Here is a 26,719-nt window from a genome sequence, read left to right as displayed (position 1 = left end):
CCTCCATGAGAACCTCATGCTGATGTCTCAGCGGCAGGAAAACGAGCCTACGTTCTCCAAGACTATGCCGTGGTCTTGGCGTGTGTATGTCTGTGCCTGTCTGTCTGTCTAGATTGTAAGGTCCTTGAGGACAGGGACTGTCTTTTGCCTCTTTCTGTATCTCCAGAGCCTAGCATGGTCCCTGGCTCATAGTAGGTGCTGAACAAAGATTGATTGATTGATTGATTGTCCATCCAAGGACCAGCCTGGTTAAGTTCAGAGGGGATACCGAAGGATGGGATTTTCAGCGGGCCCCCATGACAGAAGTTTATGAGAGCTCAAAAGGCAGGCGAGGACGACTCTGCATTAGTGAACAGGACATAATCATGGATCCCGGGGCCCCTGAAACGTGTTCTCCAAGCACATATCCTGAAGTTCAGAACCTAGTGACTAAAATTATCAGGAACTGAAAAAAGAAGTGATACCAGCAGGATTTTCTTTTTGCTTGGCTTCCTCTTTTTATCCCTCATGAAGCAACTCTTCCCACTCCTACTTAGAAAATCCAGTTGCCTGATTTTAAAGAGAAAAGTTATTTTCTGGAGTCCAGACAGGCAGAATTGTTAAATGAGCATGAATAACTTCGTAGGATCGAACCTTTTGAAAATAAAGTATTGGTAGCTGTGTCTCTCAGGCAAAATCCTTCCTTGTACCAAATCACCGCCTCTCCTTCTCATCCCAGAGAGGACTACCGCAAGCAGAACATGGGAAGAGTTTTGGCCTTGGAGGGAGGGAGACCTCAGTGCAAATCCTGCCCCATACATACTCACTAGCTGTGTGACCCGGGCAAGTCACTTAACCTCTGTCTACCTGTTTCCTCAACTGTAAAATGGAGCTAAGAATGGCACCCCCTTTCAGGGCTGTCATGAGCACCAAGTAAGATAGTATCTGGAAAGGCCTTAGTACAGTGCCTGGTGCAAAGCAGATGCTTCATAAATGTGTATTCCCATTCCTTCTCTTTCCTACTTTTGGTTCAGCAGAAGAAAATGAAGGCACTGGTGGCTTGGTTTCAATAATAGCTTGTTGCTTTTATCTTTCCAGGCCCTTTAGTGAGCAAGGAGAAGCAACAGGCATGAAGAGTCTGATTGCCAAAAGACCCCAGAAACAGATGCAGCCAAAGATGAATTTGGGGAAAGTCCCTTAGCCATGGAAATCCAAGCCCTCCCGGAGGTGACGGCAGTGCCCAAGGACCCCCGCTCCTGCATCAGGCTGCTCAAGGCGGACCGAGAACGGCTGGTCACCCACATCCGCAATGTCCAGTGTCTGATTGACAACCTGCTTGTCAATGAGTACTTCTCTGTGGAAGATGCAGAGATTGTGGGTGCCTGCCCCACTCTGCCGGACAAGGTATGGTCTTTGATGGGTCTGGGGGTGGCACAGGGGCCCCTCCTCTGGCCTCAAAGACCATTGAGAATGGGATGATGTACCCATTTATTCACCAATTCAGATGTGTGTGTGTTTGGCCTTTTTCCTTAATAGAGACTTTTTATTTTGAGTCAGTAGAAGAATCTCAGCAAATGTGCTAGAGAAGGGACCTTGGCTCTGTAGTCAGAGAATCTGGGTTCAAGTCCCAACTCTGATGCTTACTGTGTGTGTGTGACCTTGGGCAAGTCCCTGATCCTCCTGGGTCTCAGTTTCCTCATCTGTAAAATGAAAGGTTGGATTGGGTGGCTTCCCTTTCAGCTCCAGATAAATGATTCTGTGATCAACATTCCCCCAACAGTTAAGCAAAACGACCTGAAGAATTGGTTCTGACTCACTTACACTGCTGTTTTAATGTTAACCGAAAAGGTAGGATGTGTGCTTTCACTTTCATAATTTGAAACCAACGTATGCCATTGCATTTTCACTGAGTTTTGTGTCCACGAAGTATTGTTTTCACCCCCTGTTGTTGAAGCCACAGAATGGTAGGGAGGGACTTCAGGGCCCTCTAATTTAACTCAACCTGAAAAAGAATTCCCTGCACACCATCTCTGCATTGACAGATCCGTGGAAGGAGGACCCGTGCCCTCCCAAGGCAGCCGCTGGGCTTCTCGGCAGGAGGCCGCAGTCGGCCTCCTGGTCGCTCTGTGGTTCTTCTGGCTCTGCTCTCTCCTGCCTCTGTTTTGCTTGGAGGAGCAAACAGCTTCCAGATCACAAGATAACCGCCTTCCTTGCTAACTCCTTCCCTTCAGGCTCTTTGTGGTTCTTGCTTCTGACTGGTAAATGAGTGAAAGATAAGAGTCTTAGTGCTAATGGAACCATTCAGTCCTGGCCTGTGAACCTTGGGCGGCTGCTGGTCTAGTGAAGGGATGAACGGGAGTAACCCGCCAGCTGCCGAGCACAAGAATGTCCTGAGCTGTCTGCATCACAAAGGGGTGGGGGCGCCTCCCTCTGCAGGCTCTGAAGCATCGCGTAGAGCATCAGATTTTTTTTTTAGTTGTTGATTTGTTTCTCTTCTTTTTCTTTTTATAACAAAATCTTTATTATAAGGGATGGTTCTTCGGGATGGAGAGGGATACAGTGGGACATTTAGATGAGGTAAAAAAAAAACTATCAATGAAAATTTACGTTAAAAAAAAGTGGGGGAACAATCACATTTCCCTTCCTAGATTCCATCACTCATCTTTTAAGAAGTGTGGAGATTACTAGCTGTGTGACCCTGGGCAAGTCACTTAACCCCAACTGCCTGAAAAAAAAAGTGTGGAGAGCTTCTTGTAACTTGGGGGGTCATAGGGAGTTCCCCACTGTGACCCTAAAGACCATCCTAGAATTTGTCAGAGGTGTGCTAAAGGACATTCTCAGTCACATGTGGGTCCAGCTCCTGCAATTTTTTTTTTTTGTGAGGGCAGTTGGGCATAAGTGACTTGCCCAGAGTCACACAGCTAGTGAGTGTTATGTGTCTGAGGCCGGATTTGAACTCAGGTCCTCCTGACTCCAGGGCCGGTGCTCCATCCACTGCGCCACCTACCTGCCTCTCCTGCGATTTTTAAAAAGTAAAAATACTTCAACAACAATAACAAATCCTTCTTGGATAGTGGCTGTTTACTAGAAAATTCCTCAGGGATCAGAGTCCCTAAGAAGGAGCCTCAGAAATAGTCTGTGGCCCTGGTGGTCTTGCCCTCTCTCCTCCTTAGGCAGGGGTATGTTTTGTCCCCGGAGAATAAGGATGCATTGTGTCATCACTAAAATGATAAGGTATCAGTCAGGCCCATTTCTCCCTTGACGCTTCACCAGCACCATGCCTGGAGGGTGGTCCAAGCTGGTGAATATTTCCCTGAGCACCCCATTTGTGCCTGGAAAGACTATAGCATTAGAGCAGAGATGAGGAGGGAAAAGAAAATTCCACAGGAGTGGCCTGTGGGATCAGCAGTCTCCTGGGTTTCTCCAGTTCACTTCTTAGTCAGGCAGTCCATTCCCCCGGGGTTCCACTGCCCAACAAGCCCATGCAGGCAGCAGCTCAGTTGGGGCCCGACCCAGCGGCAATACCGGTGTGTGCCCAGGCACCTCTCCAAGACAAATAGAGCCGTGGGGGTGAGCTGATGCCCTGCCTGTTTGTCATCACCACTAGGTCCGTAAGATGCTGGACTTGGTTCAGAGCAAAGGGGAGGAAGTGTGCGAGTATCTCATCTCTGTGCTGCAGCAGATCCCAGACGCATTCATCGATCTGCAGCCATGGCTGGAAGAGATCCGCTTCTCGCCCTCAGAGCTTGTGAGGGGCAGAATAATTGTGAACACTGACCCTGGTAAGCCAAGGAGCCAGCTGGCAGACCACGTCACTGGGGCATTATTTGCCAGGAGCTCTGGGACTTCCTACAGCATTCCCAGTTCTGAGCCTTACCCTGTCATCTCTCGTAGGAAACACTCATTGTTTTCCTTTTCAATCAATCAATCAATCAATGAGCATGTAGTAAGCAGTTACAGTGTACCAAGCACTGTTAGGCCTGAGCATACAAATACAATAAATAATTCCTGCTTACTCAGTTCACGGGATCTACATAGGCTAGGTACCCTCAGATCATTCAGTCATCCAGCAGCCATTTATCAAGCACCTACTGTGTGCCAGGCATTGTGCTGAGAGGTACACAGATTGAAACAATCCCTATACACAAAGACATTCCATTCTAATGGAGAGACAACAAAAATTTACATAATTGTGTACATACCTGCATCAGTATGAAGTCAATGAACCCAGAGTGGCTTAGGAGGGAGGCTGCTGGCAGAGGACGGCTATCAACAAAGGCTCCCTGGAGAAAAGGTTGCTTGAGCTGTTCATGGAAGGGCATTCCAGCCCTGTAGGCCGGCCAGTGCCAAGGCAGAAAGGATAGATGAACAGCACAGCATCTGCTCGCATACCTGGGTCCGGTTGACCAAACTGCTTTTTTATTTTTTGTTAAAAAGAATACCCACCCACCCACCCACACCATATGCAGTCTGTTCTCAAGTCTCACTGACACTCCCTTTAAAACATCTCTCAAATATGGCCCCTTCTGTCTGGGCACTGCTGCCCCCTGGTGCAGGCCCCCCTCACCTCACACTTGGACCACTGCATAGCCACTGGTGGGTCTGCCTACCACACCCTGCCCTACTCCCATCCTGCCTCCGTTCAGCTGCCCACGTGATCTTCCCAGAAATCAGTCACCTCCACTTTCAGGAAGTTCCAGTAGATCCTTATTACTCCTTGGATCCAGTATAAAATCTTCTGTTTGGCTCTGAAAGCCTTTAAAAGCTCAACTCTGCAAGTTGCTTCCTCATACTCTGTGTCCTGATGACATCAGCCTCCCTGCTGTTCTTCATACATGACATTTCACCTCCCCACATTTCCCCTGGCTCTTCCCCATACTCTCCTTCCTAATCTCCCCCTACTTTCTCTGGCCTCCTTCAAATCCCAGCTAAAATCCCCCTTCCCCAGGAAGCCTCTCCTGATCCCCCTCAATTCTGGTGCCTTTCCTCCAAAACCACCGCCAATTTATCCTGTGTATAAAACTTGTTTGTACGTAACTGTTTGCATGTTTTCTTGTCCATCAGAATGTAAGCTCCTTGAGAGCAGGGACGATCTTTGGCCTTACTTTGCATCTCCAGCCTTTAGCACTGTTCCTGGCACACAGTAGGTACTTAATAAGTGCTTATTGACTTGACTTGATTTTTACAAGGGATGGCTCTCTGGGTAAGGCAAGAGGGTTGAAATGTTTGGATATGAAGATGATGTAAAAACAAGATATTAATAAAATATTTTAAAAAGAATGCATGTTAGGTGAAAAGTTAAGGTAATTTCTTCCTGAATCACAATAGGCTCCTCCTGATATTAGAATCTTTCTTGCACAGGGTAGAGGAAGCCAGCTTCTCATTCTTGGAAATGACACTGTTTGCCCTCACCTCTCTCTCTTTCTCCCTTCCTTTCCTGTTCTCCCTTTCCTCCTCCTCCTCTTCGTCCTTCTCTCCCTCTCTCCTCTCCCCTCTTCTCCTTCCTCCCTTCCCTCCCTCTCGCCCTCCTGCCCCGTCCTGTCCCCTCCGCTCCTCCACCAGTAAGCAGGTACACCCAGAAGCTGCGCTCAGAGTGGGGCCGGGATTCCAAGTTCCTCACCTCCTACAGTCAGAAGGAGGAGATGCTGCTGGCGGACACATACACTGAGAACGTTATGGAGCTGCTGGACTTTCGCAACGAGAGCCTGGGCACCGTGAGCAGCCTGGGCTCCCTACTGGACGACCCCGCGGGAGTCATCAACCAGGAGGGAGAGACGGTCTTCATCTTTGGCGATGCGGGCGTGGGCAAGTCAGTGCTGCTGCAGAAGATGCAGAGCCTGTGGGCGCGGGAGGAGCTGGGCTCGGAGGCCAAGTTCTTCTTCCCCTTCCGCTGCCGCACCTTCAGTTGCTTCCCCCCGAGCGCGGCCCTCAGCCTCCGGGACCTGCTCTTCACGCACAGCTGCTGCCCGGAGCTGGATCCTGACGCCGTGTTCGCCTTCCTCTTGCGCTTCCCTCAGTCCGTCCTCTTTACCTTTGATGGCTTTGACGAACTGCATTCGGACTTTGACCTGAGCCAGGTGCCCGACGCCGCCTCCCCGCTGCAGCCCGCCCACCCCCTGGCCCTGCTGGCCAGCCTGCTCCGGGGCAAGCTGCTTCCGGGCGCGGGGAAGGTGCTGACCTCCCGCACCGGCGTCGAAGTCCCTCGTGCCCTCATCCGGAAGAAGGTGCAACTGCGGGGCTTCTCCCCCAGCCACCTGCGGGCTTACACCTGTAAGTTCTTCCCGGACCGGGCTCTGCAGGTGCGAGTTCTTAACCAGCTGGACGCAAGCCCCCACCTGTGCACCCTGTGTTCGGTGCCCTTATTCTGCTGGATCATCTTCAAGTGCTTCCAGCACTTCGACGCCACCCACGAGGGCGCCCATCATCTGCCCGACCAAACGCTGACTCTCACAGACATCTTCCTGCTCATGGCGGAGGCCCACCTGAACCGAGCCCTGCCCACCAGCCTCCTGCAGCGGAACATGCGGAGCCAGGTGGAGACCTTCCGCTCGGGCCGGGAGACTCTGTGTGCCCTGGGCCGGCTTGCCTACTGGGGCATGTTGAAGAGTCTCTTTGTCTTCAGCCAGGAGGAGGTGGAGGCCTCCGACGTGCAGGAGGGGGACCTCCAGCTGGGCTTTGTCCGGGCGGTGCCGGAGCCCGGGCCCGTGGGAGACCAGCCGGCCTATGAGTTCTTCCACATCACTCTCCAGTCCTTTTTCACGGCCCTCTTCCTCATCGCTGACGACAAGGTGAACACGAGGGAGCTCTTGAAGTTCTTTGGTGAGTGGACGCCCAGGGGGCAAAGCGCAGCCTCCATCCCGCTCCCCTTGCTCAGGTTGAGCTGCCTTGGGGGGAGCAACCTGGACAAGGAGGACCCCTTCCGAAACAATGACCACTTCCAGTTCACCAACCTCTTCTTGTGCGGGCTGCTGTCCAAGGCCAAGCAGAGGCTCCTTCGGCACCTGGTGCCAGTAGTGGCCCTGCGCAAGAAGCGGAGGGCTCTCTGGAGGCACCTGTTTGCCAGCCTGCGCTCTTACCTGAAGAGTCTGCCCCGCACTCACACGGGGGAGTTCAACCAAGTGCAGGCCATGCCCACCTTCATCTGGATGCTGCGTTGCATTTACGAGACCCAGAGCCAGAAGGTGGGCCAGCTGGCCGCCAGAGGCATCTGCGCCAACTACATCAAGCTCACCTACTGCAACGCCTGCTCTGCTGACTGCAGCGCGCTCTCCTTCGTCCTGAACCACTTCCCCAAGCAGCTGGCGCTCGACTTGGACAACAACAACGTCAATGACTACGGGGTGAAGGAGCTGCGCCCCTGCTTCAGCCGCCTCACGGTCCTCAGGTGAAGCCTGCTGCCAAGCTCGCCCGCGCTGGGTGAATGGCTCCCGACGCGGTGGAAAGACCCGGGCTTGGGTCCTGGCGCTGGGTGCCTGGGCCGGGTGGCTTCCTCATTCATTCATTCAGCGAGTATTTATTGAAGCCTGCTCAGATGGGAACTGGGGATTCACCCACCAAGGCAATAAAATGCCTGCCCTTAGGGAACCTACATAATCCTGGGGAGAAGGTGAACATTCACAAATAAGGGAAAGCAAAATACATGCAATGTAATCTCCAGAGGGAGAGTGCTAGAAGTGGAGGGAAAGGGAAAGCCTCTCAAGATAATAATAGTTAATATTTACATAGCACCTACTGTGTGCAGGCACTGTGTTAAGCACTTTACAATTGTCTCAACTGATGCCCACAACAGCCCTGGGAGCTAGGTAATTTAGGAAACGGAGGCAGGAAGAGGTGACATGATTTGCCGAAAGTTACACAGCTTGTAACTCAGGCCAGATTTAAACTGGGGTCTGCCTGATTTCAGACCCAGCTCTCTATCCACTGCAGCACTTGAATTAAATGAACAGATTTGGGCACGATACCTCCTAAGTTTGAAGGAGTTAGCTGAAGTCATTTATGGTGTACAAATCCAGGATTCCCGGGAGCCTTAGAAATGTGTGATGCAGTGAAAAGTCAGGAGACACCTGGGTTCAAGGTGCTGTTCAGAATCATCCTTGATAGAATGTTTTAAGTTTGCAAAGCATGTTACATATGTCCATCCATTTGATTCTCTCCACAGCCTTGTGAGCAAATGAATTAACAAAAACATTTCTTAGAAGTGTTTTCTATGTGCCTAGCACTGTGCTAAAGCTAGGGATACAAATACAAAAGAAAATTAGTCCCTGCCTTCAGGGAACTTCCATTCTATTATTAGGAGGACTTAGGTGGAAGAAGGGTGACCAGGCCTGGCTATTTGGGCCTGAGAAGACACTGGGTTAGTGACTGGAGACAGAGGGGAGCTAATCGACAGGTGCTCTCCGGGAGGAGGGGCAGTCATGTATGGTTTCAGAGCTGGGCAGAGAGGAGGGAGAAGCCAGGAGGGGAGCTGGCAAGATGGTGGCCTGAGTGGAATCAGAAGATTGGTTGAAGCCCATAGCTACACACTCACCAGTCGGGACAGCACAGGCCCCAGGGTGGGAGTTCCAGAGCTGTGGTTGAAGTCCCCTGGGAAGGTGCCACCCCTCTATTGATCCTGTCTAATTTATCTGGTCTATATCTTATTGATATGTAGTTGCTTGCATGTTACCTCCCCCTTAGACTGTGACTTTTTTGAGAGCCAGCCCTGTGTTTTTGCCTTTCTTTGTATCCCTAGCACTTAGCACCATGCTTGGTACACAGTGGGTGTTTAATAAGTGCTTACTGACTGGACGAAATCTGAAGTGACTGCCAGCAGTGGATGGCAGGTGCCAGTTTTCCACCGGAGTGAGGCAGGCAGGACAGATGGCAAGAAGACAGCCAGGATAGGATGTTATGTCTGTGCAATGGGTAAACTTAGCCCGATTTTGCAGTTAAGGCCATCAAGGCCCCAAAGGAGGGGAATAGACATGCCCAGGGTAACACATCTAATAGGTTTTAGATCCAGACCAGGCCCTAGCTTGTGCTGCCCCTCTCCTTCCTCTTCAGGCCCCAGTTTCTTCATCTGTGAAAAGAGTTGGTTTGATAAATGGTCTTTGAGGTTCCTGAGCTGGAGCTCAAATAGTCTGTGAATCTGTGAGTCCCTGTGAATTTTCCACAAATAGTCCCTGTTGAGGCACCCTGGAGAGAGGGCTGAATTGGGAGTTGAGTTAGAATCCTACCCCTGCTACTCACTCGCTGTGGACCAAAGGCAAGTCGCCTCCTTTCTCTGAGACTCGGATCCCTCTCTAGATGAATGATATGGGTCCTTGGCCACGTTATGGGAAAGTCCTGGTTTTAGAGCTGTGTGGGACCTTTGCTGTCCTTGAGTGCAGCACTTTCCTTTTACAGATGAGGACATGGAGGTCAATAGAGCTTAAGTGACTTGTTTAAAGTCACAAAGTCTGTGGTCAGATTTGAATCCAGGTCTTCCATTCTCCAGATCCAGCCTTCTCTCCATTTCTCTACACATTCCTTGTTAAATGGGTCAAACTTGAATGAAACTAAGGGGCTCTTTGGGCAGCTAGGTGGCACCATAGTGCACAGAATGCAGGGCCTGGAGTCAGGAAGAACTGAGTTCAAATCTAACCTAAGACCCTCACTACCTGTGTGACCTTGGGCAAGTCACTAACCTCTGTCTTCCTCAGTTTCCTCATCTATAAAATGAGGTTATAAAATAACAGCACCTACTTCACAAGGTTGTGAGATAATATTTCTAAAAAGTACCTAGCACAGTGCCTGGCACATAGTAGGTGCTTGGTTAGTGCCTGTTCCTTTCTCTTCCCCCTCTTGAGCCTGTGAGCAGCATGGTATTTCAGGGTCTGTGACAGCCAGCAGGGTCATGCATCTTAGCGTCCATGAGAACTGCCCTGTGGGTAGCAGACCCAGGCTGGTAAGAAGTAGCCAGACCAGCTTGTCCATTCTGTTTATTTCCTGTTTCCTTTCAGACTCAGTGTGAATCAGATCACCGACTCTGGTGTCAAGGTGCTGTATGAGGAGCTAACGAAATACAAAATTTTGACATTTTTGGGGTATGTATTTTAGGGTGTGGATGGGAACAATGAGTGTGAAGCTTCAGTTTTGGGCGTACAACCCATGGTAAGACATTGCCCTGGGAGGAAGAAGACTTGTGTTCTAGTTTTGACTCTGCTGTGCGACACCAAACAAGTTAATTTCCCTCCTCAAGGCCCTAGTTTTCCCAGTCTGTAAAACGGGGGGAGGCAGCCAGTGACCTCCAAGGTCCCTTCGAGGTCTAGCCATCTAAGATTCCCTGACAATCCTGCAATCTCATTTGAAGCTCCAAGTTTATGTCTATAGCCATGGCGTTGACCTGCCATCAAGGAGCAAAATGGCCCCAGGAAAGGCATGTGGGATGAGGACATGCATCTGGAAGGGGACGATGGGCTGTCTTGGAGATGCCTCCATTCAAGTCTTCCTCTGGTGCCCTTGATGACATGTAAGGCGCTGGAAGGCCATGCCAGCAGGCTCTGACAGGTTCCCCCGAACAGGAACTACTTCAGGTCTACACCTGAGGAGGGGATGTGTGTTTGTTGTCCAGAAATATCCTGGAAAAGTGGGGGAAGGAGGGCTGGAAACAGGGTCAATTTTTGTAACCACGGCAACCCTTGAAGACCATCTTTGGTGTTCTGTAGTGAAAAAAGCATGGCTTTGGGGTCAAGACACTGAGTTCAAAACTTTCATCTAACACTTATTCCCTGGGTGATCTTGGCCAAGTCCCTGGACCACAGTTTCCTCATCTGCAACATGAGAGGGTTGGACTGAGTGGTTTCTGAGGTCCCTTCTAGCTCTGTATCAATGACCCCAGCAAGTTGTAGAGGGATTGCTATATCTGCATCACTTGGGGGAGAGGATGAAATAAAAAGTAGTGACTTATTTGTGGGTTAATTTTAATTTCCTCCAGGCTTTTGGAATCTCTTCCCTGGCCTTGTCACCCCAGGCTATGGTACCCACAGAAAGAAAGAGAGAATGAGAGACAGAATGAGAGAGAGAGAGAGAGAGAGAGAGAGAGAGAGAGAGAGAGAGAGAGAGAGAGAGAGAGAGAGAGAGAGAAAGAAAGAAAGAAAGAAAGAAAGAAAGAAAGAAAGAAAAAGAAAAAAAGAAAGAAAGAAAGAAAGAAAAGACCTAATAAGCTTGCCCCAAAAAGTGCAATGGAAAGGCATCTCCCCTGACTCTTTCATGGAACTGTGAGTGCAGAAGCAGGGGAGGGTCCAAGGGTGTGGAATATTGTATATATTGACAGATTTTTCTGATGCATTGATTGGTTTCACTGATTTTTCTCTTTTAAATTCTTTCTCGTAATAGTTCTCTGGGAGGGGTGTGAGGAGAGAGAGATTGAATAAGTGAAAACAAGAGACCAATAAAAATTTGTGATTTTTAAATGATCCTAGTTTTCAAGATGGAAGAGAACTGGGAAGTCATGGAGTCGACCTCTCATTTTACAGTTGAGGAAAATGAGACTGAGAGGGGAAGTATGTTGCCCCCAAAGTTATATTAGGTATCTCAGTGGTTAGAGTGCTGGCCAGGAAAACCTGAGTTCAAATCTGGCTTAGAACTGTGTGACCCCAGGCCAGTTACTTAACCTCCATTTACCTCAGTTTCCTCATCTGCAAAACAGGATAACAATAGTACCAACCTTCTGGGATTGTTTTGAGGGTGAAGTAACAGAATAAGTATTTAAAGCACTATAAAATTGTAGGTATTATTGTTATTATTATTTGTATTATACTTATAGTAATTGACAGAGCCAGAATTTGAACCTGCATCATCTGACTTCAGACCTAGTGCTTTTTTTCATCACAGACTTTTGCCTTGTTAAAGCCCCCAGACCACATCACGCCAAGACGTCCTAAAGTTTTGCCTGAAACTGTGATTTCTCTCCAAGGTTATACAGTAACCAAATTACCAACATTGGAGCCAAATACGTTGCTAAGATCCTCGAGGAGTGCACGAATCTCACGCACTTGAAGTGAGTTAAACTGCCTTGGGCTGGGGAGGGGGCAGATGGGGAGGGGAACAGAAGATGAGATGGGGAAGGGTGTCTGGTTGGTGTGGGGGCGGGGGATGGGATACATTTCCTCCCTTCCCTTAGCCTTTTGAAGGGTCATTAAAATTCAGAAGGGAGTGGATAGTCAGTTTCTGGCATGTTAGCCATTATCTAACAGCATTATTATATTATAAAGCACTTAGCACAGTGCCTGGCACATGGTCAGTGCTATGTAAATGTCAGTGAGGATGAGGTCTTATTTGGACTCTCTTTGCCCCAGTATCCTAGCAGCTTTCTGACTTTAAGTTACCTGGTTCCTGTTGCATTCAGTAAATGATCTTCCTAGTGACCAGAAGAATAGGGGCTGGGGCATAGACTTTCTGGGTCATTCCTTTTTTCTTGTACAGAAATGTCGTAACTCTCTCCACAGACTGGGAGCAAACTATATAACAAGTGAAGGAGGAAAATGTCTGGCCTTGGCCATTAAGAAGAGCAAGTCAATCCTGGACATTGGGTGAGTAGGCGCCTGTGTGTAGAGGTGAGCAGCTCTCTAGGACGCTGGCCTGGGCCCCCTACAGGCCATCCTGGGGACTCCATTAGATTGTAAGCTCCCTGAGGGCAGGGATTGCCTTAACACTGTGCTGCACACATGGCAGGCACTTAATAAATGCGTTGTTTGATATTTATATAGGCCATGCCATCCTTGTGGTGTTGGCATCAGTTGACCCTGTCACCTTGCCCTCTTGTATCTGCCCCATTTACTACCACCTAGGAAAGGGGGTGGGGAGCAAGTTTCGGGCCACGTGACTTCACATGACTTCAACTATTCCCTCTGTTCTAAGAGCCCCTACATCTCTGGATCTAGCCCCAGGTTCTCCCACGACCTCCTGTCCCCTTCTCTGACTCATGAAAATAATCACTAGCATTTATATTGTACTTTTAGGTGTTCAAAGCACTTTACATATGTTATCTTATTTGGCCCTCAGCAACAACCCCGGGAGGTAGGCGCTACTGTTATCTCTATTTTAGAGATGTGGAGACTGAGGCTGAGAGAAGCCAAGTGACTTGCCTAGGGTCACACAGCTAGTAAGTGTCTGAGGCTAGATTTGAACTCTAGTCCTTCCCGCTCCTAGTCTAGTGCACTATCCACTGTGCTACCCAGCTCCCTATAACTGCCTGCTAGAAATCTTTAGCTGGATGTCTGAGACTGAGTTCAGGTTACGCCTCCCCCAAGAAGACTTCCGGATAACTGCCCCAGACAAAAGAGTCCTCTCTCTTCTCCGATTCCCCCAGTGCTTGGGGGCTGGACCTCTTCTTCGGCCCCTTAGCATCCGTTATTCTTCCTGCAGTGGACTGTAGGCTTCCTGAGGACAGGGCTGGGCAGTCTAGTCTGTCCATATCCCTCCTGCCAAGCCCACAAGGCCCTCCCACTGAGGAGTGGCTTCATGGCTGAATTCCTCAGAGACACTAACGTCAGAGGATCATCTGGTAGAGAGGCCTAGAAGGATTTATCTCCCCACCTCCCTGAGTTTCCACGTCATAAACATTCTTCATATCAAGAACGTGCATGCAAAGTATAAGACAGCATGGTTGGGGCAGCTAGGTGGTGCAGTGGATAGAGCACCAGCCCTGGAGTCAGGAAGACCTGAGTTCAAATCAGCCCTCATATACTTGACACTTAAGTAGCTGTGTGACTCTGGGCAAGTCACTTAACCCCATTGCCTACCCCCCCCCAAAAAAAATGCATGGTGTCCTGGGAAGATCTCTGGTCTGGTGTCACAAGGCCTGGCCCTTTCATGTGCTCACTCTGTGATCATAGGCAAGTCACTTCATCTCAAAACACAAGATGACTTGCCCAAGGTCACTCAGCAGGTAGCAGCACTGCGGTGCTGGAATGCATGTCCTCAACCTCCAAGCCTCGTTTTCTCTCCATTGGGCCACACTGCCTCCCACACCCACCTCTTATCACTTAGAAGAGTCTGCTAAGGCCTAAGTCCTCCAAGGGAGAATGGGAGATGGTTCCAGTGGGCCTGGCTTGGGGATACTGAACTCTCTCTGACTTTTTCTTCTCAGAATGTGGGGCAATAAGATAGGAGATGAAGGGGCCAAGGCCTTCGCAGATGCCCTGAGGAATCACCCCAGCTTATCCAACTTGAGGTAACCAAAGTGCCGCCTCCTAAGACCACTCACTACCTCTGGGGTAACTTGTTTTGAGGATGTGGTGGCAGGCCCCACTCTAAGCCCATCCAATTTTCCTCTTCCCTTGCCTGGTGGGGGTGGGGGAGGACAGGGGATTGGCTTGTGCCAGGGTCCCTACCTTCTCCCCTCCCCCCCCAGCAGTATCTCTGCTTTCTCATTCTCAGAATGCTAGGTGTGGAGAGCTGCCTGCCTTCTTATCCCTTTACCTCTGTCCCCCTCCTCCTAGGTTTGGCTTCCTCACTCTCAATTCCCTTCTAGTCCTGCCTCTAGGCTCTGGGCTTTCCTGTTACACTGATTGAAGAAGATGGGACCTGAGCCTAGTGGCCTTGTCCTGGGAGCCCTCCAGAGAATTTCCCCTGGTCTGCAGCTCATATATGGCCACAACACAGCCTGAAACTCTCTAGGCCATTGGCACTAGCGCCACTCCCTGCATTTGCTAAAGTTTTCCCTGGCTTTGTCCTGGGCTCTGGACATAGCTCTTTAGCACAGAGATCAGAGAGAGGTTTCTGCCTTCAGCCAAAAGATTCCGTCATTCTGGTTGGGAAGCAGATACTCAACAGTGGCTTCCCTGACCACTGCCCAGTGACAGTGGAGAAATATCTGGGATCCCTAGTGAAATGTCCCTTGTGGTTTTCCTTTTCAGTCTTGCCTTCAATGGCATTTCCACGGAAGGAGGCAAAAGCCTTGCTCAAGCACTCCAGCAAAACAGCTCGGTGAAGATAGTTTGGTAAGGAGCAAGGGACCTTGGCATGGAGGACCTGGGCTCGGGAATTCTCAAATGGTCACCGCATGTGTTTGGGTTGGTACATCAGTCAACAAGCTTTCAGTTGGTGCTGTGGATAGAGTGTAGAGCTGGGAGTCAGGCAGCCCTGAGTTTGAACTCTGCCTCAAACATTTAACAGTAATGTGATCCTGGCCAGTTAGTCATTCATCTCTTAGCCTCAATTCCATCATCTGTGAAATGGGGATAACAATAGCACCTACTCCACAGTGTTATTATAAGGATCCAGTGAGATGCCTGTAAAGATCTTGGCCAGTGTTACAGTGCTCTGTACATGTCCACTATCATTATGATTTATTAAGCACTAACTACATGGCAGGTGCTAGGAATACAGGGAATAAGCAAGGCTCTCCCGGGGGAGCTGGGATACAACAGGCACACAAATAAGTACAACACGATGGGGAGAGAGCTAACAACGAGGGAAGCAGGAAAGGCCTCTCGGAGGTGGGGAGGCACCCTCAAGTCGAGTCTTGAAGGCCAGGGGTCTGAAGAAGAGGGAAGGGCCTTCCCTCTTTGGGGGCTAGCCTGGGCAAAGGTATGGAGGTGGGACGTGGGATGTCACATGTGGGGAACGGCGCTCGGTCACTTTGGCAAGAGCACAGAGTGCGCAAGGGAAGGAATTAGGCTGAGTCGAGAAGTGGGACTGAGCATGAGGGTCTTATAATAATAACCATAATTACCAACATTTATATGGCATGTGCAATGTGCCCAGCACTGTGCTAAGTGCTTTATGATCTCATTTTGATAATATGAATTAAAGCCAACCTGGAGTTTGTACTTGCTACTTATGGCACCAGCCTCTAGCGTCAGGCTCTCATAGCCTTGAAATAAATCTATTGAGACAGTTTGTTCTGACCAAGTAGACGCTTTCCAACAAACCCTTTTACAAAGCACGTTCTCTGAGAGAACTGACTGATTGCTTAGTAGAAAGGAGGGATGTTCCTTTAACTCTGGCAGGACAGTATTGACATTGACCCTTGTGATTTTGTGCTCTCGCCAAATTGACTGTGGGTGGCTGCAGTCATTGCGTGTATATTATCCCTTGGGCTCTGCTTTCTTCACTCAGCATCTCTTCATACAAGTTTTCCCGTGTTCTCTATGAATTCTTTTTATTTGCTATTCCTCACACTGACAAAACAGTCCATTCCTTCACAGACCAGTGTTCTCAGCTCTCTGCTCTCGATGGGCACGTAGTCTACCTTCACCTTTTTGCTTATGACCAGTGATGATTCTGTAGATATTTTCACACCTATTGGGTCTTTTATTCGCATTCAATAACCTTGAAATACAGTCCCAGTAATGAGATCATTGAATCAAAGCACATGAACCACTGGGAAGCTTTCCTTCCATTTTTCAGATTGTTTCCCTATGAGCCCACCAGCAATGAGTGAATCAGGTGGCTTGTGTCCCTCTGCCCTTCCAGCAATGAGTTTCTCATGTCATAACAGCTTCCCTGACTTCATGGGCGATTCACCACCTTTTCCAAACATTGGTCTGGCCATTTAGTTCTTGGTGATGAGGGTCCCTTTCTAGAGAAGCAGCCAGATCAGGAAGATGGGGTTGCAGATCTGCCCGTTCTGGGACAATCACCTCTGGCTGAAGGCCAATGGACATTCCGCACTAGCGCCTATCTCCGGTGCCTCCATGGCCCCTCTAGTCTTGTCTTCTGTTTGGGTTTATCTTTTGAGGGATGGAGGCCTTGCCTTCCTGGCCAGTCTCTGTCAAGCTGTAAACAGGGCCTTGACCTCACGTGCTCCTGTGGGCTGGCATTTTTCTTTTATGCCCAGGGTGAGCTAACCACGTCCTCTCTTGTCTAGGTTGACCAAAAACAACCTCGATGACGAAGTAGCGGAGAGCTTGGCGGAGATGCTGGAAGTCAATCAGACGCTGAGAGATTTGTGGTAATTTCAGTAGCTCCCACCTATAGGATTTGTTAGACCAGGGACATCAAACGTATATAGAAACAGGGTCACTGACCTGTATATAAGGATCCCTGCAGCCACATATTGACTTGGAAAACCACACATGACCATTATCTGTGTCCTGTAGTATTTTTACTTATCTTATTAAACATTGCCCAATGATGTTTTAAGTCTGATCTCGACGGCTGTGGCTGTGGTGTGTACGTGAACCTGCCAGCGTGTGATTTTGCTGAGCCCTGGGCTGAATACTGACAGATTCGCCCAATAAAATAGCTGAGGGCCCATGACAGGGCCTATGCCATTGAGGGGAGTATGGAGGGGCAGTGGAGATGTACGGATTCTGGACCTGCCACTTGTGACAAGTCGCTTACCTGCCTTGGCCTCCATTACTGCCTCTATCCAGCGACAGGGCTGGACGAGATGACTGCTGAGGCCCCGACGCTAAACCTCTTGTGTCTGCTCTACGTGTCTCTTGTGTGCCTTTACTATATATTTTTACATGTTGTATCCCCTGTTAGAACATAAGCTCCTTGAGGGTAGCAAATGTTTTGCTTTTGTCTTTGTATCCCCTGCACGGTGCCTGGCACATAGTAGGTCCTTTATAAAATGCTTGTTGACTGATTAAATTAGGACGATCTTAGGATCTCTGCCAATGCTGACCATGATAGAAAAAAGTCAGGGCCTGGGGGTCTCCCTCTTACTCCTGGACATGGCGAATAGCACTAGGAGATGTCTTCTTTTCCCCATTTCCCTGACCCAACCTTTAAGAGGGGCAGCATGAAGGGCGGGGGAAGGAGGATGTAGTGGAGGCAGTCAGGCTAAGGGTGGGCAGGTGTCCAGCTGGATTTGGAGTGAGAGGATCAGTCTCATGGCCTTGTAAACCTGCCCCAGTTTGTTCTTGGTAATCCTGGTCCTGGGAATGACCTCCCTTCCTGGGCCAAAGTGAGCGTATCTAAGCCTCACCAATGGTTATCACTACCATTTTGTGATGGAAAGGATACCCAGCTAAAAATTAAGAGACCTGGGTTTCTAACTAACAATTAGGCCTTAATCAATGAATTCTTCTTCTATCGATTAAAAAGCATTTATTAAGAATCTCTAGACTAGGTGGTCCCAGATCTGAACCCTATGATTGCCACAGAAATGAGGAAAGCTCAACCTCCCCCCATCTCCCACTTCACCTCCCAGCTCGGTGTTGCCAAAACAGTTGCCTGCTGGGAATGTGTGGTATAAGCCAAACAAAATATTCAACCTCACTGCTGTGGGATACCTCACTGTTTGCCTCTTGCTTGGCCTGGGCACCAAGCTAGAAGGGTTTGCCCCAGGGGAGCCTTTCAGAAACACACTGTACTTTGCAGCCACATCCCCCGACCTTTGTAGCATTTGGCCCCTTCCTTCCTTCCTAGAGGACAAAGCAGAGCAAAAGTGAATTCGTAAGTGGGCCCAATGAGGGACAAGTTCAGAATAATTCTTATCAGGCCATGAATGTTTAATGTCAGTAAGCCTTCATGGTACAGAGCTCCCTGTCCTGTGCAAGCCAAGTCACATGGGTTCTGGGAAAGGCTCAGCATGCCTGGCAAACAGTAATGCACCCAACGTGAGTTTTAAGCCTGGCTTCAGGCACATGAGGATTTCAGCCTTGCTGTGACTCTGAGGGTCATGGCTACATCCCAGCACACTGACCTATGGTAGAAATTCTACTGGGACCCATGAAGACGTTCAGATCATGGCAGATGAAAGCTGTTTCCTGCCCTCTGCCTCCCTCTTTCTCTCTTAGAATGTGGAGAGGATCATAGATATGAATCTATGGAAGAAAGCCCAGAGGCTCTCTATCTAGACCAAGCCCCTCATTTTTCAGATGGTGAAACTGAGGCCAGGCAGTACTACTGTAACGTAATAGTTTCCTACACCTAGAGTTGGACAAACTTAGAGGCTGCCTAGACCAGCCCCTCATTTTACAGTTAAGGGAAGAGAAGCCTACCAGGGTTAAGTGACTTCTCCAATGTCACACATAGGTCACAAGCAGCAGAGTTAGGACCTGGCTTTGTCTCAGTAGCTGCTCACGTTCATATTCATTGTTCTAGAAAACACTCTAGAATAGGAGAGTTTGGAGATGGTCAAGGGAGGAGACTGAGGCTGAAATCCTGACTTTGTGCCTGTCTATGTGGCTGTGAGCAAACCGCCTAAACTTTATTAGCCTTGACCTCCTCATTGCCCCATCCAGCCCCAACCATCTGTACATTTAGGTCACTAGTCCTGCCCACCACCCTCTATTAGAGCCCCTCTCTCACGTCCCTGGAGGGGAGTCAGGAAGCTTCTGCTCGACCACTTCCAGTGATAGGGAGCTCTCTCCATACGAGGCAGCCCATTTCATGTTGGAAAGGTCAGCTAATGCAGCCTGGGAGTGTCTCATGAGTCCCAGCTGGTTACAGCTTAACCCCACTTAACACTGGAAATCAATCCATTTTCCTTCACCATAAAGCAAAGGGCATCTGCATCCTTTGGCAGCCCCATGACGGGGCTTTCTCACTAGAAGCTGGAAGGAACTTCGGGAAAAGCACATCTTAGCGATAAAACGTGTTTTGTGTCTCTGAGAGCTGGCCGTGTCTGCTGCCCTCCCGCCCCAGGGCCACGATGAGAGTTGTTTAGTACAAGGTGCCTTCTTTTTTCAGGCTCATTCAGAACCAGATCACGGCCAAGGGGATCTCACGCCTGGCGGATGCTCTCCAGAAGAACTCAACCATCCTGGATATTTGGTATGGCCCAGTGCCCTTCCCTGCCTTGTGGGTTGGGGTGGAAACATTGATGACATATTTGGTGCTGAAGATGAATCCCCTTTATAGTTCTTAAATCCCAGAAGGTTCAAGTTGATATGATAATGAGTCTTGGAATGACACTTCTCCCAGTTCCTTGGATTCGAAATATATTTCCAGATAGAGTTTTGACTGAACTGTGCTGCCTCGACTTTCTAACTTGGTTGTGCTAATGAAGAATTGCCAAATGGCTTGCTTCTCCCTGTATTAATAGGTGATAGACTTTCCCCTCCCTATTCTCTCTCTCTGCCCCACCGCACCTAAAGAGGTTGGCCTGGATGACCTCTCAGTCCCCTCTCATGTCTACACTGAAAAAGCAAGCTGACTCCAATGTCTTGTAATGGCCAGTTTTGGTTCAGAATAAGTGATGAAGCACACTTCTGTCATCTCTGTAGAGAGATGGGCAGCCATGGTGGTGTCAGACGCCATGGCTCTGTCCATTGGTTTCATCAAAGCATTTTCCTTTGTAGCACCACCTCTGCTCATTCTTCCAACTTCTGTTCATTTTGGCAGGGAGGTCCACAGAAGGGGATTCTTGGGGGTTCTATCATTGGGTCACAGAAGGCCTGGGATACTCCAGTCCTATCGCTCATGATCCCATCTAGGACACTCCTACCAGCTGATATCAATTAACTTTGACAAAAGAATATTAGAAGGTATAACAAGGAAAGACATTGTAAAACCATCCCCCAAAACAGGTGACTCGGGCTCCCTCTTCACACACTAAGTCTCTGGGAGTAGTGAGATCTCATTTAAAGGGGTTGCTACAAAACACCCCCAACCCAGGGGTGAGTTGCTACCACCAGCTCCAGGATTCTCTTCATCAGTGGGACTTCAGGTGGCCTTGATGGATGTCACCTGACTGTTCCCATGATGTATCTCCTGGTCACCCAGGCATTCCCATCTCACAATACTCATTAGCTAAGATCAGCAAAGAATGAACAGCAAAGAAACAGGGGCACCATGTACTCATAGACACATGGCAGCCAGGTAGGAGTAGAGCTTCCTACCGGGCAGCCCACAGCCATCATCCTCATTTGAAAGCTGCTAGATAAGAGAATGAGAGATCACTTGCTCAGACTTTTTATCTGCACACTCAGTTCCCATTAGCCTTTACTGAATCATTAGGCCTTCCGACTCTTCAGCCAACCAGGAGACTTTTCATTGTTATCCTCAGGCCAAGAAGCACAAAGTTTGTCTTCAGATCAGCTTTAAAGACATTCATGGTTGGGGGGGAGGGGTGCGGTTGTGTGAACAAGGAAGGGTGGAGCATAGAGGCTTTTTTTAGGGTACAGTCTTGAAGTAGGAAGTAAGTGGCCATCTGTTAGCTTCTTAATTTAAATAATGACCCTTGCTAATTATGCACTGAACTCACTTGTTTCTGGTCTTTCCTGAAGATGTATACCCTCTACATTTCAGTGCTCTGAGGCAAAGCTCTAGGTGTCCAACCCTAGGTCCAGTCTGCTATAGGACATGGTGGAAACAGGAAACAGTATAGACTGGAAACATTGGAAACAGGATCGATAAACTGAATACATGATTCCCAAAGAGCTAGGCTGCTCAGCAGTAGGGAAGGGTCAGCTTAAGCAGGAGAGGGGCTGCTTTAGCTTCTTTGTGTACACAAATGGTTCTTGCCACATCTGTTAACCTCCCAGGCTTTTCTCCTGTCCCCCACAACCAGGGTATGAAGCTGCCCCTCAGGACGCAGGAGGGACTCCTCCTGAGAACTGGGCAGAGCAGAAGAGCTCTCGGTAATGCAGAGAGTCCGGGCTTGGCTGTCGGCGTTCGTGTTCTCATGCCCTGCTTTTGGAGGGATGCAGAGAGGGCTGTCTCCGGGAGGGCCAGAGGGCCATATTGTTGACTGCTTGGTCAATGGCCAGGGAGGCAGACTCCAGTTAGGGAATACAAAGATAATCCTGGTTGCAGTTTCCAGAAAACAGCTTCCGGGAAGACTGATCAAGGACCTTGTGGTATTAGCAGCTGCAAAGCGGTGCCCACCCCTTCTGTCTGAACACTGTGTGGTTTTAAGTTAACAGAGTTTTTGTTTTAAAGGGAAAAAAAATCTCACACTCTTTTCCCCTAGTTTCAATGTAACTCCCTACTCCCTCTTTTGCTGGGCAGACAGTTAGCCAGAAGGCAGGCCATCCTTTGCTCACTGTAGAGTCTAGAGGCCTGGATCTGTGTCACACCTGCCCCATTCAGGCCACATTGGGGTATGGGGCTCAATTCTGGGAGCCACACTTCAGGAAGGACATCTGACGAGCAAGTGACTGTTCAGAGGAAAACAGCCTCAATGAGGGAAAGCCCAAGGCAAATGGCCAACCCATCACTAAGCATTTACTGTGCACTTAGCATCTGCTATGTACTCTGCTAATACTAGTGATGCAAATTAGCTGCAAAAACAGTTTCTGCCCTCAAGGAGCGTACATTCTGATGGGGGAGACACAGACACGCAAATGATTACATGGGACATAAATGCAGAGTGTATGGAAGTGTTGCGGGCTGAGAGGTTGAGAGGTTGTGACCCCTCAAAGACTTAAGTACATGGGTCATCTGGAATGAATTCACAGACTCAAGCATTCTTTAAGCCAAGGTGGCAAAGTTTATTGTTATGCTTTTCAGCGGGCAAGGATTCTTAAAGGATCCTGCAACCTTAGAGAGGTACAGTTAAAGTTTATATAGGATAAAACACAATAAAACATGTGCCAAATATGCTAACTAGGGGATTCAGGGTGGGGTTAGGGAGTGGTTAAGGAGTGGTCAGTTCTTAAAAGAACATGCACTTCTTGTACCTACTGCACAGGGGTTTTACCCAGAATTCACTAGGAAAAGCCCACAAGGGGGGCCACATGGAGGTGTGGTTTTAGGCCTGCTACGTCATTAAATCAACCAGAGTTCAGGGTAACTGAGAGTTGTCCAGTCTGCCACCAATCAATGTCTTGTTTGACAAGATAGATGTAGGGAGTATACATATGTCTTAAGTCTAGAATACAGTTAGTGAGGAGCCCAGATAATAAGGTAGGGTGGTAGGATAGTATAGTAGTGGGTAAGAATGTCTTTATGACCCAGTGCAAAGCCAGTTTTAAACTAATAAATCCTTCAGGTGCTGTTCGGAACTGCACCAGGGAGAGATATGTGTCTTGCTGGGGCCCACTCATGAGTAATTGCTAAGCACAGGGTCCTTGGGCTGGTGAGAAACTGTCAGGGACAGTGTTTCTGAGGCTAGGGAGAAATTGGGGTCCGAGTACGAGCACCCAAACACAAGCACCCAAGTACCCCATCAGAAGGGAGCTTTGGATGAGAAGGCTGGAGGAACTGACCCTTGGGCTGCCTTGTAAAGGAAGCTCAGGATTGAACACAGCAGAGGTTAAGAAATAGCGTTCTAGGCATGAGGAACTGCCGGTGCAAAGGCCCAGAGATAGGAAACACCACGTATAAGGAACAGCAAATAGGCCAGGATGCCTGGAGAGTGTGAGAGCAGGAGTGATGTGGGGAAAGAAAGGGCCAGATGGAGAAAAGCTTTGAATGCCATGTAACAGAAGGAACCAGGAATATTTAACCTGGAAATGGGACAGTGGTTGCTGTCTTGAAATATTGATGGAATAGGGCTCAGACTCATTCTGCTTAGGCTTAAAGTAGAGCTTTTTTTTTGTTATTAATTTATTTTGATTTGTCAACAATCATTTCCATAAGTTTTTGAGTTTTAAATTTTTCTCCCTCTCGCATCCCTCTTTTCTCCCCAACATGGTGCATAATCTGATATAGGCTGTACATATGCATTCCTATTAAACATATTTTCACAATAGTGATGTTCTAAGTAAGAATTAGAACCCATAGGAGGAACCACCAGAAAGAAGAAACAAAACAAAACATAAGAAAAAAATAGCAAATAGTATGCTTCGATCTGCATTCAAACTGCATAGTTCTTTCTCTGGATGTGGATGGCATTTTCCACCTTGAGACTTTTGGAGATGTCTTAGATCCTTGTATTGCTGAGAAGGGTTAAGTCTATCAATATTAGTCATCGTGCAATGTTGCTGTTACTGTGTACAACATTCTCCTGGTTCTGCTCACTTCACTCAGCATCAGTCCAAACAAGTCTTTCCAGGTTTTTCTGAAGTCCACAAGTTCATCATTTCTTATAGCACAATAGTATTCCATTACATTCATATACCACAGCTTGTTCAGCCATTCCCCAATTGATGGGCATCCCCTCAACTTGCAATTCTTGGCCACCACAGAAAGAGCTACTATAAATATTTTTGTGCATGTGGGTCCTTTTCCCATTTTTATGATCTCTTTGGGATACAGCCCTAGAAGTGGTATTGCTAGGTCAAAGGGTATGCACATTTTTATAGCCCTTTGGGCATAGTTCCAAATTGCTCTCCAAAATGGTTGGATCATTTCACAACTCCACCAACAATGTATTAGAGTTACAATTTTCCCACATCTTCTCCAACATTTAGCATTTTCCTGTTTTATCGTGTTGGCCAATCTGATAGGTGTTAAGTAGGGCTTCTTAACCTTTGTTGGGTCCTGGACCCTCGATACCCTTCCCTCCCCCCATATTGGCAGGCAGGTGAAGCCTGTGGACTTTTTCTCAGAATCAGTTTTCCTGCCCACATTCAGAATTGAAGGAAATGTTAAATTTCATTTGGAGATTAGTGAAATTTAAAATGTCATTCCTCACCTCCCTTCAAACTCATGGACCCCCTGAAATCTATCCCTAGACCCCCGGAGGTCCATGGATCTCAGATTAAGATGAGGAGGCTGGTCTTCCTCAATGTCAGGAAATGAGGAGAAGATCAATGCATAGACATTTCCAGGGGGTAGATTTGGGTTTGTTGGAAGGAAGAACTTCCTAAGAAAGCTAGGAAAAGTGGATTGAGCTTCCACCTGAAGGGTTAAGTCTTTGGTTGAAGGCTGGGTGAGCACTTAAGATGAATCTTTGAGAGGGAACTATTGGGGCAGTTCCATGGCACCAGAGTGCATAGAGTGCTGGCCTTTGGAATCAGGAGGACTTGGGTTCAAATCCAGCCTCAGACATTTACTAGCTGTGTAACCTGGCCAAGTCACACAACTCTGTTTGCCTCAGTTTCCTCATCTGTAAAATGAGTGGAGAAAGGACATGGCAAACCACTCCATGGTCTTTGCCAAGCAAATCCTAAATGGTGTCACAAAGAGTCAGATACGACTGAAATGACTAAACAACAGAGAGGGAACTGTTGCTTGGGTATGGATTGGATCAAATGGCCTCTGTGGTGCCTTCTGTGGAAAACAGCAGCTAGAGTCCCCTGCTTGCAGCAGCTGGTTAGGCTTGTCAAGTGTGTGGAAGGGCTACGCAGGTAACAAACCTCAGAATAAAAGAGCTCAGGATGCCCTGGGTCACTGTTGGTAAATTACACTCCTTTATTTAAAGGGTGCTGGGTTGTCAAGTGTAAGACACTTCGTGGGTGTCCCATCTGCTTAGAGTCCTCCAAAAACCTTGAAAACCAGAATCACCTGAATTGCTCCCCTCCCTAACACCATGTGCCCCAATGAACACTTCCTTCACTTTCGTCTTTCCTACCAGCTTGAATGGGAACCCCATCAAGCCCGAAGAGGCCAAAGTTTTTCAGGACGAGAAGCGGTTCCATTTTTGAGGAGCTGTGTCTCCATCAGCATTGCCCCATGGCAGTCAGTGCCACCAGTGCCACCCAGAAAGAACTGTGCCACGGGAATCAGTGATGCAGCATCGCCCACGTGGGACAGTAGCGCTGGGCCAGCTGTCAGGGTGGAGCCCGCTGTCAAGACTGCAGGAAGATGGTGGCCCGCAGGCACCAGGCAGACAGTGCTGCCTAAAGTGACACATTTTGCTTTTCCCCAAAATGACAGGGGAAACTGACTAGCATTTTATTGCAGCGGAAGAATCCATTTATTGGACTTTTTTTGGAGTTGTGTATATGCCACCAGAGGCTCTTGTATATAGCCAGGATTTTTTGTACATATCCATTAATGGTGCTGTGCACACGGTAAGCCCTTCCTCAACAACGAGTGAATAAAAGAATTAATTTTTCTGTGTAACAGAAGGAAGACAAGTTACCAGCAGAGCTGGCCAAGCTTGATTCACATGAGTGCCTGAGCCTCCCCTGAGCCCTGAAGGCCACCGGGTGGTGCGGTAGATGGAGTGCTGGACTTGGAGACAGGAAGACCTGAATTCAAATCCTGCCTCAGATATTGGCTGAATGAAACTTGGCAAGCCTCTTAACCTCTCTGGGCCTCCGTTTCCTCATCTGTAAAATGAGAATAATGATAGAACCTACCTCACAGGGTTGTTGTGAGGTACTAGATGTAAAGTGCTTTGGAAACCTGAAAGTCATATATAAATGCTTTTTAAAATATTATTCTTATTGTGGAAATGACTTGCGGCTGGCATCAAGATGCTGAGCACCACAATGGCCTTCGATCACAGATTTAGAGCTGAAGGGACTCTGGTGGGGGAAGGAATAAGCATTTATGTGGTCCTTATTGTGCATGAGCCAGGCCCTGTGCTAAACACTTTTTATAAATATCATTCCATTTGATTTTCATCACATCCCTGCGAGGTAGGTGCTATTTAGTAGATGAGAAGATAGAGGCAGACAGAGGTAAGATGACTTGCCCAGGGGCACACAGCTGGGAAGTGTCTGAGGTTGGATTTGAACTCAGGTCTTCCTGACTCCTGGAACAGGGCTCCGTGCACTGTGGCACCACCTTGCTGCCTCCAGAGGTCATCTAGTCCTGCCCTCTCGATATACATATGAGGAGACCGAGGCCCAGAAATGTCAAACCCCCAGCATCCAAGGTCTAGCGATCTCCAGGTTGGCATTGTCTCTCTGGGGCAGCACTGGGTAACTACATCCCAGGCTTCGGGCCGAAATGTGCTTAATAAATAGGAAGTGTTTTATCAGACTGTCTTTGTTCTTTCTCCTTCCTCAATGCCACAGATAAGGAGTAGCATATGCCCACT

General features: G+C 48.5%; 1 protein-coding gene across 11 annotated transcripts in view; it reads left to right on the top strand.

The window, feature by feature from the left end:
• Positions 1 to 26,114, top strand: part of NOD1 (nucleotide binding oligomerization domain containing 1) — a 46,447-nt gene extending 20,333 nt beyond the window's left edge. For 4 of the 11 annotated variants that reach the window (XM_020993243.2, XM_020993242.2, XM_078151124.1 and 1 more), the window contains exons 2-12: positions 1,078 to 1,383; positions 3,587 to 3,761; positions 5,542 to 7,363; positions 9,960 to 10,043; positions 11,915 to 11,998; positions 12,447 to 12,530; positions 14,090 to 14,173; positions 14,859 to 14,942; positions 16,814 to 16,897; positions 19,591 to 19,674; positions 25,304 to 26,114. In XM_020993243.2, coding sequence (XP_020848902.1) covers positions 1,183 to 1,383; positions 3,587 to 3,761; positions 5,542 to 7,363; positions 9,960 to 10,043; positions 11,915 to 11,998; positions 12,447 to 12,530; positions 14,090 to 14,173; positions 14,859 to 14,942; positions 16,814 to 16,897; positions 19,591 to 19,674; positions 25,304 to 25,373 — 2,856 coding nt within the window. In that variant the 5' untranslated portion in view covers positions 1,078 to 1,182 and the 3' untranslated portion in view covers positions 25,374 to 26,114. Of the gene's footprint in view, positions 1 to 1,077; positions 1,384 to 1,719; positions 1,828 to 3,586; positions 3,762 to 5,541; positions 7,364 to 9,959; positions 10,044 to 11,832; positions 11,999 to 12,446; positions 12,531 to 14,089; positions 14,174 to 14,858; positions 14,943 to 16,813; positions 16,898 to 19,590; positions 19,675 to 25,303 lie in introns of those variants that run through there. The other 7 variants (XM_020993248.2, XM_020993247.2, XM_020993245.2 and 4 more) reach the window with 7 other exon arrangements.
• Positions 26,115 to 26,719: the final 605 nt, after the last annotated feature.

The sequence above is a fragment of the Phascolarctos cinereus genome, unplaced genomic scaffold (assembly GCF_003287225.1).
Source record: "Phascolarctos cinereus isolate Bilbo 61053 unplaced genomic scaffold, phaCin_HiC Scaffold_1;HRSCAF=81, whole genome shotgun sequence".
Lineage (NCBI taxonomy): Eukaryota > Metazoa > Chordata > Mammalia > Diprotodontia > Phascolarctidae > Phascolarctos > Phascolarctos cinereus.
This window is presented reverse-complemented; position numbering and strand designations above follow the sequence as displayed.